The 18569-nt window shown below is 35.5% G+C and overlaps 1 protein-coding gene across 3 annotated transcripts; it reads right to left on the bottom strand.

Annotated features, from left to right (window-relative positions):
- Window positions 1-13: 13 nt before the first annotated feature.
- LOC101743163 (zinc finger matrin-type protein 5) lies at window positions 14-10058 on the bottom strand. 3 transcript variants are annotated; one of them, XM_038019907.2, is made up of 4 exons: window positions 9836-10051; window positions 8813-8947; window positions 7919-8176; window positions 14-507 (listed from the first exon to the last, which is right to left on the bottom strand). In XM_038019907.2, the coding sequence occupies exons 1-3, from the start codon at window positions 9960-9962 to the stop codon at window positions 7929-7931; spliced, it is 510 nt and encodes a 169-aa protein (XP_037875835.1). In that variant the 5' UTR covers window positions 9963-10051; the 3' UTR covers window positions 14-507; window positions 7919-7928. The 3 variants fall into 3 exon arrangements, with proteins under 3 accessions (XP_037875835.1, XP_062531641.1, XP_004924158.1); XM_062675657.1 differs by lacking the exon at window positions 14-507 and adding an exon at window positions 3121-5019; XM_004924101.5 differs by lacking the exon at window positions 14-507 and having other exon boundaries at window positions 3121-8176; window positions 9836-10058.
- Window positions 10059-18569: the final 8511 nt, after the last annotated feature.

Raw genomic sequence — 18569 nt, 5'->3', positions numbered from 1 at the left:
TAAAACAAGTATACAATGTGAATAATTTTAATTAAGAAACCCATCATTATAAGGATCTCTTAGGACATTAATCAGCAAATTGTTGGTATCAGGCTTCCAAAGATCGGTAGCTTTCTGTTCGGCCAGTCTAGCCTTTCTATAACATTCGAGAATGTTCCTTTTCAATTTCTTCTCGTCTTTCTCCTCTAAATACTCAATCATCTTTCTTAGATCATCTTTAACTTCGCGGGTACGTTTGATTCTTTGTACTTCGTTGTAAAGATAATTCGTAGTCTGATAATTGTCTTTTATGAAATCGGTTATGACTTGAACTTTCTTCGCGTGCTGTTGCCTGGAAAGCGCAGCGACTTTCAAATCTTCCTTGAACTTTTCCACGTCTTCGAATCTCCTGCTCTTCATTTCGTGAGAATAAATTTCGTCGTCTTCCTTAGACCATAATTCGTCGATAATCTTCATTTTAATAAAATCATTTGAATAAGGATGCGTTTTGTTAATAATTATTGTTACCTTTAAAATACAATTTAAAACAGTTTTGTATGTTTCGGTGCTAAATTATTACGCTTAATCTAAACTAGATGTTGACCGAGCTTTGCTCGGGTTTTTTTTTTGATAACGGCATCTTGTTGTGTCTTTAAAGCGGTTAGTTGCCCTCAATTAAGAAAAATAGTATTATTATTCGCCAATAGATGTCGGGAAGAGTTGATTAATGAAAACACGAATAAAACAACATTTTCTGAAAATAAATCGTAGCTAGATCGATTTATCGCCCCCGAAATCCCCTGTATACTAAATTTTTGAAAATCGTTGGAGCCGTTTCCGAGATTCACATTATAACTAGTCAGGTCATAAGTATTGTCACACAGTAAAAACTTTTCTTTTAGAATGCTGGCCACAAAAAAGTTTATTGAATTCGAATTTCGAATTGTTCATGAAAATAAAAATGTATACTTTTAGAATTTTACTTATTTTTAAATATGGAGTGGACGCTTAAAGAAGACCGTGTTGCAGTTATTGCGTTGCATCGTTGCAGTTACGCACCAATTCAAATTTTTAACATACTGAAAAATTTGAATATAACCAAAAGATTCGTTTATCGTACCATCAAACGATACAATGAAGACTCTAGTGTAGATGACAGGTCAAGAAGTGGTCGCCCTCGGTCTGTTAGGACTCCAGCAGTGATAAAAGCTGTGAAGGCGCGAATTCAAAGAAATCCCAAACGTAAGCAGAAACTGTTGGCCCTTCAGATGGTGTAAAGCAGAACCACGGTGAAAAGGGTGTTAAATGAAGACTTAGGGCTTCGGGCATATCGAAGAAAAACAGGACATCGTTTGAATGCTCGTCTAATGGACCTGAGGCTGAAGAGATGCCGCGCTTTGTTGAAGCGGTACGCGCGAAAAAAATATCGGGAAATTCTTTTTTCGGATGAAAAAATTTTTACCGTAGAAGAGAGCTACAACAAACAAAATGATAAGGTGTACGCACACAGTAGTGAAGAAGCGAGCAACCGTATACCGCGTGTCCAACGAGGTCATTTTCCATCCTCGCTCATGGTATGGTTGGGAGTTTCTTATTGGGGCTTAACAGAGGTACATTTTTGTGAGAAAGGTGTAAAAACGAATGCAGTTGTGTATCAAAATACAGTCCTGACGAACCTTGTGGAACCTGTTTCTCATACCATGTTCAATAACAGGCACTGGGTATTCCAACAAGATTCGGCGCCAGCTCATAGAGCGAAGAGCACACAAGACTGGCTGGCGGCGCGTGAAATCGACTTCATCCGGCACGAAGACTGGCCCTCCTCCAGTCCAGATTTGAATCCGTTAGATTACAAGAAATGGCAACACTTGGAGGAAAAGGCGTGCTCAAGGCCTCATCCCAATTTGGAGTCACTCAAGACATCCTTGATTAAGGCAGCCGCCGATATTGACATGGACCTCGTTCGTGCTGCGATAGACGACTGGCCGCGCAGATTGAAGGCCTGTATTCAAAATAACGGAGGTCATTTTGAATAAACATTAAAGTCATAAGAATCTAGGTTTTGTTAAGTTCATTTTGGTATATGAATGGTTACATAATGAATAAACTTGTTTCAATTATTTTACATTAAACATGTGACAGAATTTATGACCTGACTAGATATATATACAAGGATTGCTCGTTTAAAGGTATAAGATAATAATAAGATTAAAGGGGGAAGCATTTTTTTTTTAAATAGTTTAATACATTTTAATCTTTGCCTGATTTAATAATGATTTTAAAAACTAGCGTTAAGAAACACAAAAAAATCTTCCCAACATCCGACCCGGTTTGATTTTTGTTCTCCTACCTATGCTGATAGCCTTGAGAGGTTATTTCAGCTTCGCCTTAACGTGTAGGCGAGCTCACGGGGCTCAAACCGGAAGTGTTGCTAACACTGGCCCTAGCAAGAACAGTGCTTCGCAGAATATACCACCGGATCGGAAACACGACACACTGAGAAGATCTGGCGAGAAACTCAGTGGGCTGTGTCTATGGGTTAATTTACTCATCGAGCCCTTCGTCGCAAGCGAAGTTTTCGGCGAGGACGGTGACCAATGCTTGAGGTACCTAAAAGCACCGTTAATGGATCGGGAGGTTCTGTAATTACGTGTTTAGGGCGACGTCGACTGTTTACCATTCGGTCCACAGGATCCGGTATGATCGGTTTGAAAGATGAAACGACTCTTATATACTGACTTATAAAATAAAATAAAAATAATAATTTTCGTAATTATTGGTGGTAGGACCTCTTGTGAGTCCGCACGGGTAGGTGCCACCACCCCGCTTATTTCTGCCGTGAAGCAGTAATGCGTTTTGGTTTGAAGGGTGGGGCAGCAATTGTAATTATACTGAAACCTTAAAACTATATATGTATATATAAGTCAAGGTGGATATAGACATGGGCATTGTCATGTTTATAAGCTTCGAAGTGGTCTGTGAGCTCGTTCATTTAACATTACTATAACAAATAAACAAACTTACGAAAAATATTTTTATTTGTAACTTGCAAAACATGTTCGAAGTTTTACTTACATATTTTATCAATTCAATATATTTGATTGGAGATATAATGGAATTTACATGCAAATAAAAAGGCGCTGAATGTTAAAGCAATTTATTGTGCAACATAATATTATTACAATAAAAAAAAATATGGTTACGAAATTTGTTCTATTGTCAATTTTAATTTTATATAATAATATGTACAAGGTAGGTTTTATGGTAGCATTTGCTGCTATTATTTGATTAACAGTAATTGTGCTCGAAATTTAAAATGCAAAAAATTAAAATATTTTACTATGTGGAAACATCATGTTTTTAACAGTAATATGTTTTTTTTTTTATTGCTTAGATGAGTGAACGAGCTCACAGACCACCTGGTGTTAAGTGGTTACTGGAGCCCATAGACATCTACAACGTAAATGCGCCACCCACCTTGAGATATAAGTTCTAAGGTCTCAATTATAGTGACAGCAGAAAAAAGGAATTACACTTGCAACAATAAATACTTAGTACTAATAATGATAAAATTCAATGCTGTATTAAAATAAAATATGTGTGATATGATAAAATGTAATAAATAATAAACGTAACGTAGTTTTGATCGTGTTTGCAACTTGGGCGAACCAAAGAAAGTAACCACCAAAGAATAAGCAACCTGTAGCGGTAGCTATCATACAGTAGGTACAGGATATTTGAGATTTTTATTTATTTATTTTTATTGCTGAGATGGGTGGACGAGCTCACAGCCCACCTGGTGTTAAGTGGTTACTAGAGCCCATAGACATCTACAACGTAAATGCGCCACCCACCTTGAGATATAAGTTCTAAGGTCTCAAGTATAGTTACAACGGCTGCCCCACCCTTCAAACCGAAACGCATTACTGCTTCACGGCAAAAATAGGCAGGGTGGTGGTACCTACCCGCGCGGACTCACAAGAGGTCCTACTGCCAGTAAGGTCAGATGCCTGAATCTCACAACATTTTCAAGATAAGCTTGCATATTAAATAAAAGTTCCGAACAACAACATTTGGACCGTCGGTCTACTGAGCAATATCACTCGCTCGATGACCGATGAAGATTCCCTTTATCGTATACCCCCAAACGATCGAATTTCCGATCGAATTGTTTTATTGTTAATAATCACAAGCCCAAAATACGCATATTATTGATTAGGTCATGATAAATATTTATATATCATTAATGTATTTACCTATAAAAAATATATTGTTAAATGAATAGATAATTAATTTTTAAAATAACTACAGAAAACTCAACTAAAATTCGATAACTATTTAACTTCACAACTCTTAAAAAATACTTTTTTTTAACAGGTTTACTCTCAGAGATATGAAGTTTCGCCTGAATTTAGATTTGTGAACTACCCTCCAATATATTACCAAAGACTTAGAAGGATTACACCATATAGAACTAGTCAGGTTTTTTGGACTAGAAGAATTTAATATGAGAGATTAATTTCGAAATAATCAAGGCCTTAAGTATTTTGTACAGTAGGTGTAAATTCATAATGATAAAATGGCTTGTGACAGCCTTGAATGAAGAGCTTTTGACGTGACAACGTCTTATAATTCGATGGAGCTGCCTGCACGCACGAAAAATCATGACTCATGCGGCGTTACCTCACTCTGAGGCGTTCCATTTAAGGCTTGAAGTGCAAGCGAGAGCGCGCAACGAGCGACAAAGAGGCACAATCGGCCTCCGCGTTCGGCAGCGTTCGACATCTGTCTCTCTCCTACTTGAGTGAGCGATGCATCCGCGTGGACAGCTGCTATACAATAATACATTTACATGTTTTCGTCAAGTATGAAGTTCAGTGAAAAGTGAATGTGGTGTCAATTTTTTATAGCAACGATTATTGCGATAATTTAAAAATGAAACCATTCCATCAGTATTTTCTTATGACGTTGTCACGTTCAACTATCGTCAGTCCCCCGACTTACAAACAACCGATATTTTTTTGATTAAATTTGATTACTCTAAAATAAATATAGAAAATTAATATATTTTGCTATTTCATTGTGAAGTGTACTCAGTTTTTTTTTATTGCTTAGATGGGTGGACGAGCTCACAGCGCACCTGGTGTTAAGTGGTTACTGGAGCCCATAGTCATCTACAAGGTAAATGTGTCACCCACCTTGAGATATAAGTTCTAAGGTCTCAGTATAGTTACAACGGCTGCCCCACCCGCCAAACCGAAACACATTACTGCTTCACAGTAGAAATAGGCGGGGTGGTGGTACCTACCCGTGCGGACTCACAAGAGGTCCTACCACCAGTAATTACGCAAATTATAATTTTGCGGGTTTAATTTTTATTACACGATGTTATTCCTTCACCTTGGAAGTCAATCGTGAACATTTGTTAAGTACGTATTTCATTAGAAAAATTGGTATCTGCCTGCGGGATTCGAACACCGGTGCATTGCTAGATAAGAATGCAACGGACGTCTTATCCTTTAGACCAGGACGACTTCAAACGTAATGTAATGTCATACATTTTAATTAATTTTTAATACGCAGTAGTTTCACACGCTGTAATGCACAAACACCAGCGTCCCGGGCGCCATTAAGCAGGCCGAATGCAGGCAACATTGGAGGAAGCTGGTGCAAAAACTGGACCAAGGTGGTCACGACCCTCTGTAATGAGGAAACGACAAAGAAGAATGCACAATAATATTATGCACATAACCTGTATATATGGCAGATAAATTGATCCTGGTACCTTCGGTGATTAATAATTAGTAAGGCCATAGATTAGCACTTTATCATATACTTGTCCGGCTGATTACTAATTGTTTCTCAAATTTGGATTTACTTCTTACCAATCACCGATTTAAAACTTTGAGAGACATACAAAATTTGTATGATAATTACAATAGTTTCCTAAACAAACAATCCTAATTGTTAAAAGTCAATTGGTCCAATCACATTAGGTATTTTTTAATTTTCTTTTTGAAATAACTTCTTTACTAAACATACCACTACTATACCTTAGGCGGGAAAAGTTTTTTTTTTTAAATGTTACATGTAAACTTTATTTCAAACAAGTATTTAGTAAGGACATTGAATGATTGAAGCCTGTCTAATTTCAGATAACAATAAAACAATGAAAAAGGTCTTTATATCAGTGGTATTCTTCCGTGATAATGTTCTCCTTCTATAATGAAGTATAATAACCGGCAAACTTCTTGAGCATTTGTTGACGTAGTGGGGGTAAGTTTGCGCATGGTACACTCACGTGCAAAAACATTACTTACTCTGCGTCATAATGCTATTAAATTATTAAAATCAACATATGTATTTATTTATATATTTATTAGAACATCAACAAAACATATAGGTTAATAATGGTAATAATTTAATCTTGGGGTAAAATAGATATTCCTTCTATTAAGTCAAAACTAGAGCTGTTGCCAGGTCTTGGTTCAGTTAAAGCGAAGCTGGTATTTGTAATTTTTTTTTTCGTTATCATAATCTTGACCATCATCATCATCACTGTTTTCATCACCCGAGTCGCTATCATCGTGATGAGTCGACATAGGACTCATCGGCGTAGTTTACAACTCGGTCGATTCGGTCTTCTTTTTTGTCTATAATTAATTATTTTTTGAAGATATTCGATTCGTAGTAATCGAATGTTACTTTTTTCATTTACCAGCTTCCGATTATTTTCTGTTCTTTTTTTCCATCTGAAGCCTAGCTCTTTCATAATTCGTCGTAAGCTTCATTCCGAGCCATTAAAATTTATATCTTCTTTAAATTCTTCGAAGCCTTTCTACGGTACGGAGTTTCGCTGCTTGTTATGATTTACTTATTATGATTATTATGAGTTATGATTTATTTATTATGATTACATCTTTTTATTACAGATTGAACGAAACTATCCATTCCGGTAACTTTCTTCTTCCCTGATCTTTTCTTACCCGGAGTCCGAAACACTGCGAGCAAGCCAGAGCCTTTAGCTTCGTTAATAATGCACCTAACAGTACTCACTGATGTTTTTGTTGCTTCCGAAGTCTGTTTTAATTTTTCCATATCATTCTTCCCCTGTTTTATAATGAAGCAATATACGTCGTACACAAATTTTCTACCCTTTCTTTTAAGCACTACACCAGTTTGTCACGGCATAGTGTATGTTTTATAAAAAATCAACAAACACTCAACAAATAGCAATGGCAACAAAGTCCACAAGCAATTATAACAAATAACTTAACGATTAATAACGATAGACTTTCCACTGTACGCAAGCGTACTTTTGGGAGCAAGCGGAAAGAGGGCGCGGTGCGGGACGCAAGGTTCGACTGATCTACCAATAACGCGCTCGATACGATTTCCCCTGCCGTCGCGCCTCACCCTCACCACCAAAGTGACCTAAAATTCGGTTCTGCGCAGTCAAGGTCATTTGCTCAAGAAGTTTGCCGATTACTATAACTGTGTTTACCAAAGTTTTAAGGTTAAGCAAAATTACATATTAATAATAAATAACAATCAAAACAATGTAGTGAGTACTAGACATAGAGAATAAAGTACATCATGTAATAGGGACAATAAATAACACATGGTTGTTATGAATGGCGGTCAAGTAATCAAAATAAGACCAAGCCGTCAATAAGTGTTTATATTGTAGCAGAAGATCTAGTCATCTTGAACTATGCAATCATGAGGTTTACTCTGCATACTTATACCAGTTTCCTACCTAACAGTGTACAAAATTTATTGATTTTCATATTTACTGCTGCTAGGGAGCGTTATATGCACATTCCGCTGCCCTGTTTATTTTTAATGCAAAATAGTAATCTATTTTGGTTTAAAAGGGAAGTATTGTGTTATCAGCTACACAAATGCAACAAGTGATGCTTTCATCAAAAATACATACATATTCCAATTCATCCCCAATGAGTAGGAGGACAATACATATTTTCCGGTGTGAACCTTTCTAGGCTCGGTGGTAATTTGAACATATCAAACTTAGGATTGTACACCCAAGGCAGGAAATGTGTCCGCCCGTTCGCATCAACTATGAGAGTTTCGCTCTGCACAGTGAGATCGTTTGACTTTTCATTTTGCAATTGTTCATACAAATTTTCCAAGGACGGTTCTGGCTGTTTTGTTTTCTTTCGTTTTTGTTGCTGAACTGTAAAAAAATATCGTTTTATTGAATTTTGTAGATAAAATATAAAAATAGAAATATTGTAGATAATCTTATCACATTGACTGCACTATAAGTCTCCGGTGCCCTACATGGGGCAGTGAAGTAATTACGTCGATTTTTCTTACTAAGCATCTGGATAAATTTGCCTTCTATTGTTTTTAATCTATGTTTTAGTCTTTTAGGTCTCTAGAAAATGATTCCTCTATCCTAAAGTCTACTAGATATTCCAGCGCCTTAGTAAATAGAGTGATTGATAATTTTTTTATTGCTTAGATGAGTGAACGAGCTCACAGTCCACCTGGTGTTAAGTGGTTATTGGAGCCCATAGACATCTACAACGTAAATGCGCCACACACCTTGAGATATAGTTTTAAGGTCTCAGTACAGTCACAACAGCTACCCCACCCTTCAAACCGAAACGCATTACTGCTTCACGGCAGAAACAGGCGGGGTGGTGGTATCTACCCGCGCAGACTCACAAGAGGTCCTACCACCAGTAAAAACCAGTAAATACTTCAGTATGCCACATAAGACACCGGTGACCTAAATGACAGTCGACATGTTGGTATGGTTTATTATGTTAAGAAAACACATCTAAGTGCAAGTAAAGATTGTTACCTTGTAGGTTCAAATTATCTAATTCCTCCTTCGTGTAATGCGAGTACCTGCATATTGGTCCGAACGAACAATTTCCACTCATAAATCTGGTGCATTGAATTTTTTTACTCTCTTCTAATATAATAGTCTCTGGATCTGTAATTTACATTAAAGAACCACTTCATAAAATTTTGTAATTTTTAAATAAATAAGATTTGAATTTGGGTTTAAAGTGTTTCATTTTTCTATTTTTCTATTTAGACTGATCTCACGGTCATTCAGGTTTGAAATTGTTACCTGATGTCAAGGACATCACAATGTCTGGAATCAACCATGTACAGGCTCACATTGTTCTGTCAATAATGTAACAATTCAATTCTTTTTTGTTTTTGTCTAGGTGAGCTCCATCGCTCATGAGCTTTAACATTGCCAGGAAACAAACCACTGCCTACCGCTGAATACTCTTTTATAATACAACCTGTATTCGAGCCTAGTACAGACTCCAGCTCTCTTGAAGGTTTTATCTTATGCTGATAGAAATTTGTAATTTATCTAAATTACAAATTTCTAGATAAATTCTAAATTTCTGATAGAAATTTGTAATTTATCTAAATTACAAATTTCTATCAAACTAACAAACCTCATCAAGTAAACTTTCATGTGAAGAACAGGTCTTCTTGCTCTTTGGCTGGGTGTTTATTAACTATATAATAATATGTATATAATTTTTTTATTGCCCCTGTAGGCAGACGAGCACACGGCCCACCTGATGGTGAGTGGTTACCGTCGCCCATGGACTTCAGCAATGCCAGGGGCAGAGCCAAGCTGCTGCCTACAAAGTATTATGTCAGTATCTGGTACCCATAACACAGGGAATCCTAATTTGAGGCCGGATGATCGTACATAATTCGTTCCCAGTTATTTAATTATTATTGTATTGCATATTATTATAAGAGAACCTTTATGAGAAAAATAAATATCAGCAAGAATTTTATGTCTTAGTTTGGTACATACGACTTTTGTAGTAACTTATCTTTAGAATACCTTTATATTCTTGATAGTGTTCATGTACCAATTTCTGATGTTCCAATCCTTTATTGTGTGTTTTTATTATTGCCGGCGTAGCAACCATAGACTTATCGCAGTAATCACAGTAATACTTTTTACCCATTTTATATTTGTAGTAAGCTAATCAATTTATTGATGCGTTTATTTTATCAAAATTACCCCCACGAATTATCTGTTTTTTGTTTTTTTTTTTAAAGATTTTATGACCTGGTAACTAAGACCTATAAGTCATGTATTATTTTATTTTATACTACAGCCCGCTCCGGCTTCGCTCGGGTCTTTAACAAAAATTTCGACGACGTTGTTTTATTTTTTTATATAAAAGAACACTTATTGCGGCACAACTATAATAGTTAGACATATGCTGTTGCGACACTTTTTGTAAATAATAACATGTTCTACAAAGTCGTAGTACATTATTATATTCTATCATCAAAAGTTTTCGCAGGGCACGCAATGTAAAGAATATTTTAGGTATATTTTTTACACCTTAGGTTACATTATTGGAGTTTTAGTAAGGATCCCTAATTTTTTTCAAAAAATATTATAGCCTATGTCACTCGGGAATAGCGTACCTCCCAAACAGTGAAATAATTTTTCAAATCAGTTCAGTAGTTTCAGAGCCTATTCTATACAAACAAACAAATCTTTCCTCTTTATAATATTACTAGCGACCCGCCCTCGCTTCGCTTCGGAAACATTAAAACACACATGAAACCAAAAAAAAAGAAAAAAATTAAAAAAGTAGCCTATGTTCATCAGGGACAATGTCGGCATCTAATGGAAAAAGAATTTTTCAAATCGATCCAGTAGTTTCGGAGCTTATTCGAAACAAACAAACAAACAAATCTTTCCTCTTTATAATATTAGTATAGATTAGCATAGATTCTTAATTTTATGAAAAATGATAATATGGAGGGACATGAAATGAAATGAAATTAACCAACTGGGATGAAATTAAATGAAATGAGATGAGATGATATGGGATGAAATATATAATCTCAGTAAAATGATGGGTCTCTTACTGAAAATTTTCAGTGGACTTTTTGGAGGATCCCGAGAAGTTACGTCCAGTGGCTTTGTTTCATTTTTCCACATTTGCGCACTTTCACAGATACTAAACAGTTATTAAACCACTTTTATTACACATTTAAACCTGAAGAAACACTAAATAGACAAAATAAAACAAATCACACAACTTCACTCCTGTCCCAAAAGGTCCTTGTTATTAATTATTTAATATTGATTTTATTGATCACCATTTTTTTATCATACCAAACGAAGCCCATGCACCCAAATATTTGGTCACAAAGATGGCAGTTATATTGCATGGAAAGTGGAATGGAACATAATGAAATTAAACGAGATGAAGTAAAAAAATACCGTAATCTTGGTTTAGAAGAAATTAAAAAATCTCTCAGTAAAATAGTGGAAATTTACAGAGACTTCAGTTGATATTTGAGAGAACGAGAAGGGAATTTTATTTACCCATAATTGTGCATTTAATAATTATATAAAAAAAAATTTTTACGTCACATAAGAACTAAGGAGTACCATCTCAGTATTTAAAAAAGTATCCACTGAGAGGGAAACAATTATTAAGAAGGCGCCTTAATAGCAAGTGGAAAGATTTTAAAAACAGCGCCATAAACTACCACACCTCGGCTATGTTCCGAGGTGTACTGTGAGCACTGTGTGATGTCAAATTACTATTCTGCGAAGCCGGTCTTTTGTATTGTAGTTAGCTACACCAGTTATGTACTGTTTAAAACGGAACGCCGTACCATCGACGTTGTTTGTTGTTATTTTCACTTCAACAAAAAATATTGGTTATATTTAGTTAAATTTAAAAAATTTAAATTCAACTTTTCTCAGTTGAATTCAACGGCGGATCCAGGGGGGGGTCATGGGGGTCATGACCCCCCCTGAGCTTGTTCCAGGACTTGAACTAACTTGGACTAATTGAAGTATATCATGATTTATTTATTATCTATTGTTATCAAAATTTAATTATAAGTTCTTAACTTGCCCACGACTATGTGACCCCCTCCTGGCGCCAAAGCTGGATCCGCCCTTGGTTGAATTCATTGCATAATAAAAGTAAGTTTAATAGGACGTTTAGTAAAAGAAAATATTGTTTTTCAAGTAATTTAATAGATATTAACTTAATAACTGAATTTTTGAAATGAGCTTATTAACGGTAAAAGTAAGCACTGAGAGCACATTATTTCTAAAATACCTGCAGGGTTCACGGTAGAAAAATAGCGATGATTTATGAATCATATATTTCCTTATGTACCGCAACTGTATACTGTCAGTCCTTAACTTAACGAATTTCTCCCGTGAGAGCACTGAACAGTGCTCGCAATATACATCGGAAAATAGTCTTCACTGTAACCCAATTGACACACTTCACTCTCTGTAGAATTGCCATATTCATGCATTTCCACTTCCTACACTCGTATTCCGCATCTCTAAAATCTGTTTTGATTGTTATCAAGGATTTAAAAATTAGAAGTAAAGAATGAAAATTATTAAATCTGTTTCTTGATCCTTTGATTTCTCTGTTGATCATGGAGAATATAAGTAAGAAGTACCATCTTGTAAATACAATAAGTTGAAAAAGTGTCCACCCATAAATAGCAAGTTCTTTTTTGAAGACTCACCGAAGCAGCGCTGGTGTAGGAAGTGGACATGATAATTATGAACATAACAGTTCTAAAAACAGAGTGAAGTTTATTGGATTGAAGTGAAGTGTGGTAGTTTATGGCGACGTTAAAATCCTTCCACTTGCTATAATGCTATGACTACATTGGAATAGCAAATATATTTAAAGATCATTTTAAAGTAATTTCTCCATTAAAGAGCATCATTGAGGAATGGTGCTGAGTTCTGTCAATCAGGTTTGCCAGTTCATTTTACTTGTAAAGAAATAAAAACTGTGATAAAGGGTATGAAAAGAGGCAGGTCTCCTGGTAATGATGGACTCAGCATCGAGCATCTCCAGAATTCTGGTGTTCACCTGCCGAGAGTTTTGACTATGTTGTTCAATTTGTTTGTAGGGCATTCTCACTTACCAGGGGACATGTTGGACACAATAGTTGTACCTATTGTAAAAAACAGGACAGGAGACATAGCGGATAAGGGAAATTATAGACCAATTTCACTGGCAACCGTCATAGCCAAGGTGTTTGACAGCGTACTTGACTCTCATCTCAGTGGATACACTAAACTACATGATACACAGTTTGGATTTTGTGCTGGGCTATCTACTGAGAATGCCATTTTTGCACTGAAGCATGCTGTCAAATACTACACTGATAGGAAAACACCAGTGTATGCCTGTTTCCTGGACCTATCAAAAGCCTTTGACCTTGTTTCCTATAATATCTTGTGGGAAAAGCTAATGGGAGAGGGTGTACCTCCTTCATTAGTAAATATATTATCTCTGTGGTATCAGAAGCAGAGGAACTTTGTAAGGTGGTCCAATGTACTGTCAGACCCATACAAACTAGAATGTGGTGTAAGGCAGGGTGGTTTGACCTCCCCGAGGCTCTTTAATATCTATGTAAATTCTATGTAAATAAGCTACTCGAGGAGCTCAGCAGCACACGTGTTGGTTGTCATATAGATGATTTATGTCCTAATAACATTAGCTATGCAGATGACATGGTGCTGCTGAGCCCATCAATATGTGGGTTAAGAAAGTTGCTTTCCATATGTGAATCCTATGCTGAGGATCATGGCCTAAAATATAACCCTAGTAAAAGTGAGCTGTTGGTGTTCAGAGGTGTAAACAAAAGTCCACGTCATGTCCCGCCTCTAATGCTCGGTGGCTTACCTGTACAAAGAGTAACACAAATAAATAAGTTCAAATATCTAGGGCATATTATAACTGAGGAATTAAAAGATGATATGGACATGGAAAGGGAACGCAGGGCATTGGCTGTCAGAGGGAATGTAGTGGCTGCCAGGGCCGGTGTTGATTTATTGATTTATTTATTTAAATACTATTTTTTTTTTATTATTATAATAGCGCCACCTTAATTTTTTTTCTTGGACTTGTATTCGCTCGCTTTCAGCGAACACTTTTTAATAGGTACACTGAGATGGTACTCTTTATGTCTATCCTCCGTACTGAGCTACAACCTTTTCTCGCAAAGCTAGCAGTTGCAAACACAAACAATTTTTTTTTTAGTTTATGGCCTGGTATCTAGACTTTTAGGCCAAAACACAAACAATAATATTTGCATAATGTTGTAACTAGTAGCAACAGAACCTCTGTAACTTTGGTAGAATTTATAATCAAATTTTGGACATGAGAATATCATAATCAATAGGTCAAACTGTACATATTCCTTTTTTTTCTAAATTTTTGAAAAAATCATTATGTGTATCAAGGGCCATAATTCTTAAACTCAATCTTTACCTTAATTTTTTGTTAAAATGTGTACTACTATTATGGTAGGTTTTCACTTTACTAGCTTGGTAACTGATTTCAAAGTGACGTTTATTTAATAAAATCAGCTGAACAATGCATGACTTTTTGGCGGGAAGTCAAACCTATTAGGCGGAATTTTTTGAAAGAAAATTTTCACAAATTGTTTTTACCAGGAATTTGTAACCAGGCATATAATCTCACTATTTATAGGTGAGATTCAACATGAGGGGCAAGCGCAAAAAGCGCAAAGCCGACGATCTACATCAAGATGTGGCAAGTGTCGACGACTCAGATACTTCGACCGATACTGCTGAAACCGATAAGTATACCATTTATAAATCGGAAAATTACTGCCGTCAGTATCCAGAGGATGGCGGTAATTTTGAATATATTGTAATATATGAAAGTTCCGAAACCAGGCCAATAGGCGACAGAGACCTCATGTCCCTTGGCGCTTCATTAAAACGAGGCAACAAGGGCATAAAAAGATTTAAGAGAATAAACAAATACAAAATCGGAGCTATATTCGAGCGGCCAGGGTTAGCTAATAGCGCCCTATATAATACCAAAACATTAAAGGACCTGCACCTAAAAGCATCAATTCCCGCTTTACTCACTGAAACTACTGGTGTAATTCGAAATGTTCCCACTTATATGTCGAACAAAAACATATATAATGGATTATCAAGTTCCAGAGATGTAGTTTCCGTGCGTAGACTTATGCGTCGAGGCCGCGATGAGGACGGCAAATCGTGTTTGCTGCCCACCCAAACAGTTGCCTTAACTTTCGCCTGCCCTACATTACCAGACAGTGTTGATATAGATTCATGGTACTTCGAGGTAAGCCTATACATTCCACCAGTTAGCCAATGCCTGCGTTGTCTACGCTACGGTCATATCGGCAAATTTTGTAAGAATTCGCAAAAATGCACCATCTGCGGTGAAGAACACCTATACAGAGACTGCCCTAAAGATCCCAAGGAAGCCATTTGTGTTCACTGCAGTGGCAATCACATAGCAATTTCATCAGATTGCCCTATTAAGAAAAAAAAAATTGAAGAAAATAAAACTAAATACCAAAAAGTTGCATACGCCGATTTATTCAATGAGAAGTCTTTTCCAACATTAAACAAGTCTAAACCAACTGATAATATAAAAAACCTTCTACAGTGCGATGACTTTGTAAACTTACTTATTTCTTCTATTATCAAAATAATATCTCTCAACAAGTCTGACGAAACGCCTGTTACTTCTGCAGGCATCAAAAGCTTTCTATTAGATACTTTCAGTACAAACAAAAACAGAAATAAACTTAAAATCACTTAATTTTTTTATGGACTACTTGAACATAATTCAGTGGAATGCTCAAAGTCTATCTAGTAATAAACATGCTTTTACATATTTCCTTTACAATAATGATATACATATTGCTTTAATTTCTGAAACATGGTTAAAACCCGAAAAACAATTTAATATCAAAGGTTACAAAATAGAAAGATTAGATATTGGTAGCAACCATAATGGTGTTGCTATACTTATAAAAAATAATTTAAACTATATTAGATTAAATACATTACATGATGATTCTTTGCAGAACATAGCAATTAGATTACAGTTCAACAATGAAGAAATCTCTATTGTTAGCTTCTATAGTCCTACTTCAGCTGCCTCGCAAAATTTTACTTATACACATATCAATAATTTGATTGATTCTCTTCCAAAGCCCTTGCTATTGGCAGGTGATTTTAATGCTCATCATACAATGTGGGGTTGCACTTCGAATAATGGTCGTGGTACAACACTACATAATATTATTGAAGATAGTGATCTTTGTATACTCAATGATGGACAAGCCACCACTGTGGGTTCCCACAAATGGCGTCCCAATGCATTAGATCTCACAATTGTTTCATCATCACTATCACTTCGTTGCAACTGGTCTGTTCACAATGATCCAATGGGCAGCTATCACTTGCCAACTGTCACTAGCATCTTGTTCAGCTATTCTGAAAATACAAATAACAAAGCAAGTCAGGGTAATTTTTCCAAACCAAGCTACATAAATGTTGACTGGTTCAAGTATAAACAAATTGTTGACTCCAAAATTTTAGATCACACTTTCGATTTTTCCGATCCCATTCTTTCATACACCATTTTTTGTAATATTTTATTGGAAAGTGTCAATGATGCTAACACGAAAACAAAAAACATAACCTTATCACACAACACAAATCACAAAAAAAGGCTATGTCTACCTTGGTGGAATCAGACCTGTACTGCTGCCATAGAACAGTGTCGCAAGGTTTATTTGCAATTCAAATCAGATCCTTCTATGGAAAACTATATCTCATTTAAAAAACAACAAGCACTTAAAAAACTTACACTTAATAAAGAAAGAGAAGCTTCTTGGACAGCTTTTTGTGAGTTACTCAACAGACAAACGCCATTATCGACCATCTGGAAAACAATAAGAAAATTTAACAAAACCTATCACAACAATAATATTAAAAGCTCTACAAATAGCAGTTGGATACAAGATTTTTTAAATAAATTTTCATCAAACCCCCAGTCACAGGTCAATTTCAATATCCATGTATCAAACACACATACACACAATGAATTTCTTACTAAAAGTTTTACTTTACCTGAACTACATAGTGCTCTCAACTCTAGACGCGATACGGCCTTTGGTTTGGATAATATTTCATACAAAATGCTAAAGAATCTCTCAGTTGACGTGAAAAAAATGTTAATTCTCATATTAAACCTACTTTGGAATGCATCTCTGATCCCACCGGAGTGGAAAACTGATTGCCTTGTACCAATATTAAAACCAGGCAAAGATAACACAAATCACAATTCATACCGACCTATAGCCCTGACATCTTGTTTTGGTAAACTTTTTGAGCAAATGTTAAAACAAAGATTAGAGTTCTATATAGAATCAAATAAATTATTACCTTCAAATCAATTTGGTTTCCGTAGAGGTTTTTCTGCTGCTGAAAGTATGAATAATCTTTACTTAGATATTCATAGTGCATTTGCATATAACAGATTCCTTGTCTGTGTTTTTCTTGATATTGTTGGAGCATTTAATAATGTTGACCATAAAGTTCTCACTAGAGAGCTATTGACTCTTGGCATACCTGTTAAAATAATTGCTTGGATTTTTTATTTTTTACATGGCCGACAAGTATATGTTAAATTTAATAATAATTTATACGGTCCAAAACCCTCTTATTTGGGAGTTTGTCAAGGTGGAATACTTAGTCCATTATTGTTTATTCTGTATATTCATAAATTAAATATTGTTCTTGGTCCAGAAGTCACAAACTTACAATATGCTGATGATTTTGCTGTGTACTGCTCAGAATCTAACATGGAAATAGCAGAAAACAAATTAAACACAGCTTTAAAAAAATTAAAAGTTTACTTTAATTACTTAAAATTGGATATAAGTTTGAGTAAATCGAAAGTAGTGGTTTTTAGTAGATCTAGAAATTTATGTGCTAACTTATATTATAATGATAACTTAATCCCTATGGTAGATGAATTTAAATTTCTTGGTGTAATATTTACCAAGAATTTATCTTGGAATAAGCATGTTTATGACTTGTCAGACAGAGCTTCTAAAGCTTTCAATATTCTTAAGCCTCTTGCAAGGACATCATGGGGTGCTGACCCTAAAATTTTACTTATGTTGTACAAATCTATAGTCCGATCTCATTTTGAGTACAGCTATTTTTGTTACGCATCAAATTCCATTCTTATTAAAAAGCTTGAAATTATCCAAAACAACAGTTTGCGATTAATAACTGGTGCCATGAAAACCACACCAATAATATCTATGCAAGTAGAATGTAACGTCCCACCATTACATCTAAGATTCAAATTTTTAAAATTTAAATTTCTTCTTAAGCTCTTTGCTATTTCACATCATGCACTACTGCGAAAACTTCAGCATTCCCAAACTATTCCTTCTTCCATTAATTCCCCAAAATACCCTTTCATTCTTCTTCACTTCTCGAATTTTATGGCGTTTGTTGAGCAATATAACATTTACAAAGCAGTTGATAAATGGGCTTGTTATGAAGATACATTTGAGAGTAAATTCTGTGCTATGCGTATATCTATAAATAATGACCTTAAATCTAAAGAAGACTTTGATCAACACATAACCGAATGGCCCGATTTTCACTGTATTTATACTGACGCCTCAAAATCAGATCAAGGAGTATCACTAGCCTATTATCACAACAATATTAAGGT

Source organism: Bombyx mori, chromosome 24 (assembly GCF_030269925.1).
Source record: "Bombyx mori chromosome 24, ASM3026992v2".
Classification (NCBI taxonomy): Eukaryota; Metazoa; Arthropoda; class Insecta; order Lepidoptera; family Bombycidae; genus Bombyx; species Bombyx mori.
Note: the sequence above shows the minus strand (reverse complement) of the source record. Positions and strands in the feature narration are given on the sequence as shown.

Excerpts from the sequence above, each read along its gene's own strand:
- LOC101743163 (XM_004924101.5), bottom strand. The coding sequence starts at position 9,962 with ATGGGTAAAAAGTATTACTGTGATTACTGCGATAAGTCTATGGTTGCT. Across the intron at positions 8,948-9,835 it reads ACACTATCAAGAATATAAAG|ATCCAGAGACTATTATATTA; the intron begins GTATTCTAAAGA and ends TGTAAATTACAG. Across the intron at positions 8,177-8,812 it reads AGATAATTTGAACCTACAAG|TTCAGCAACAAAAACGAAAG; the intron begins GTAACAATCTTT and ends ATTTTTTTACAG.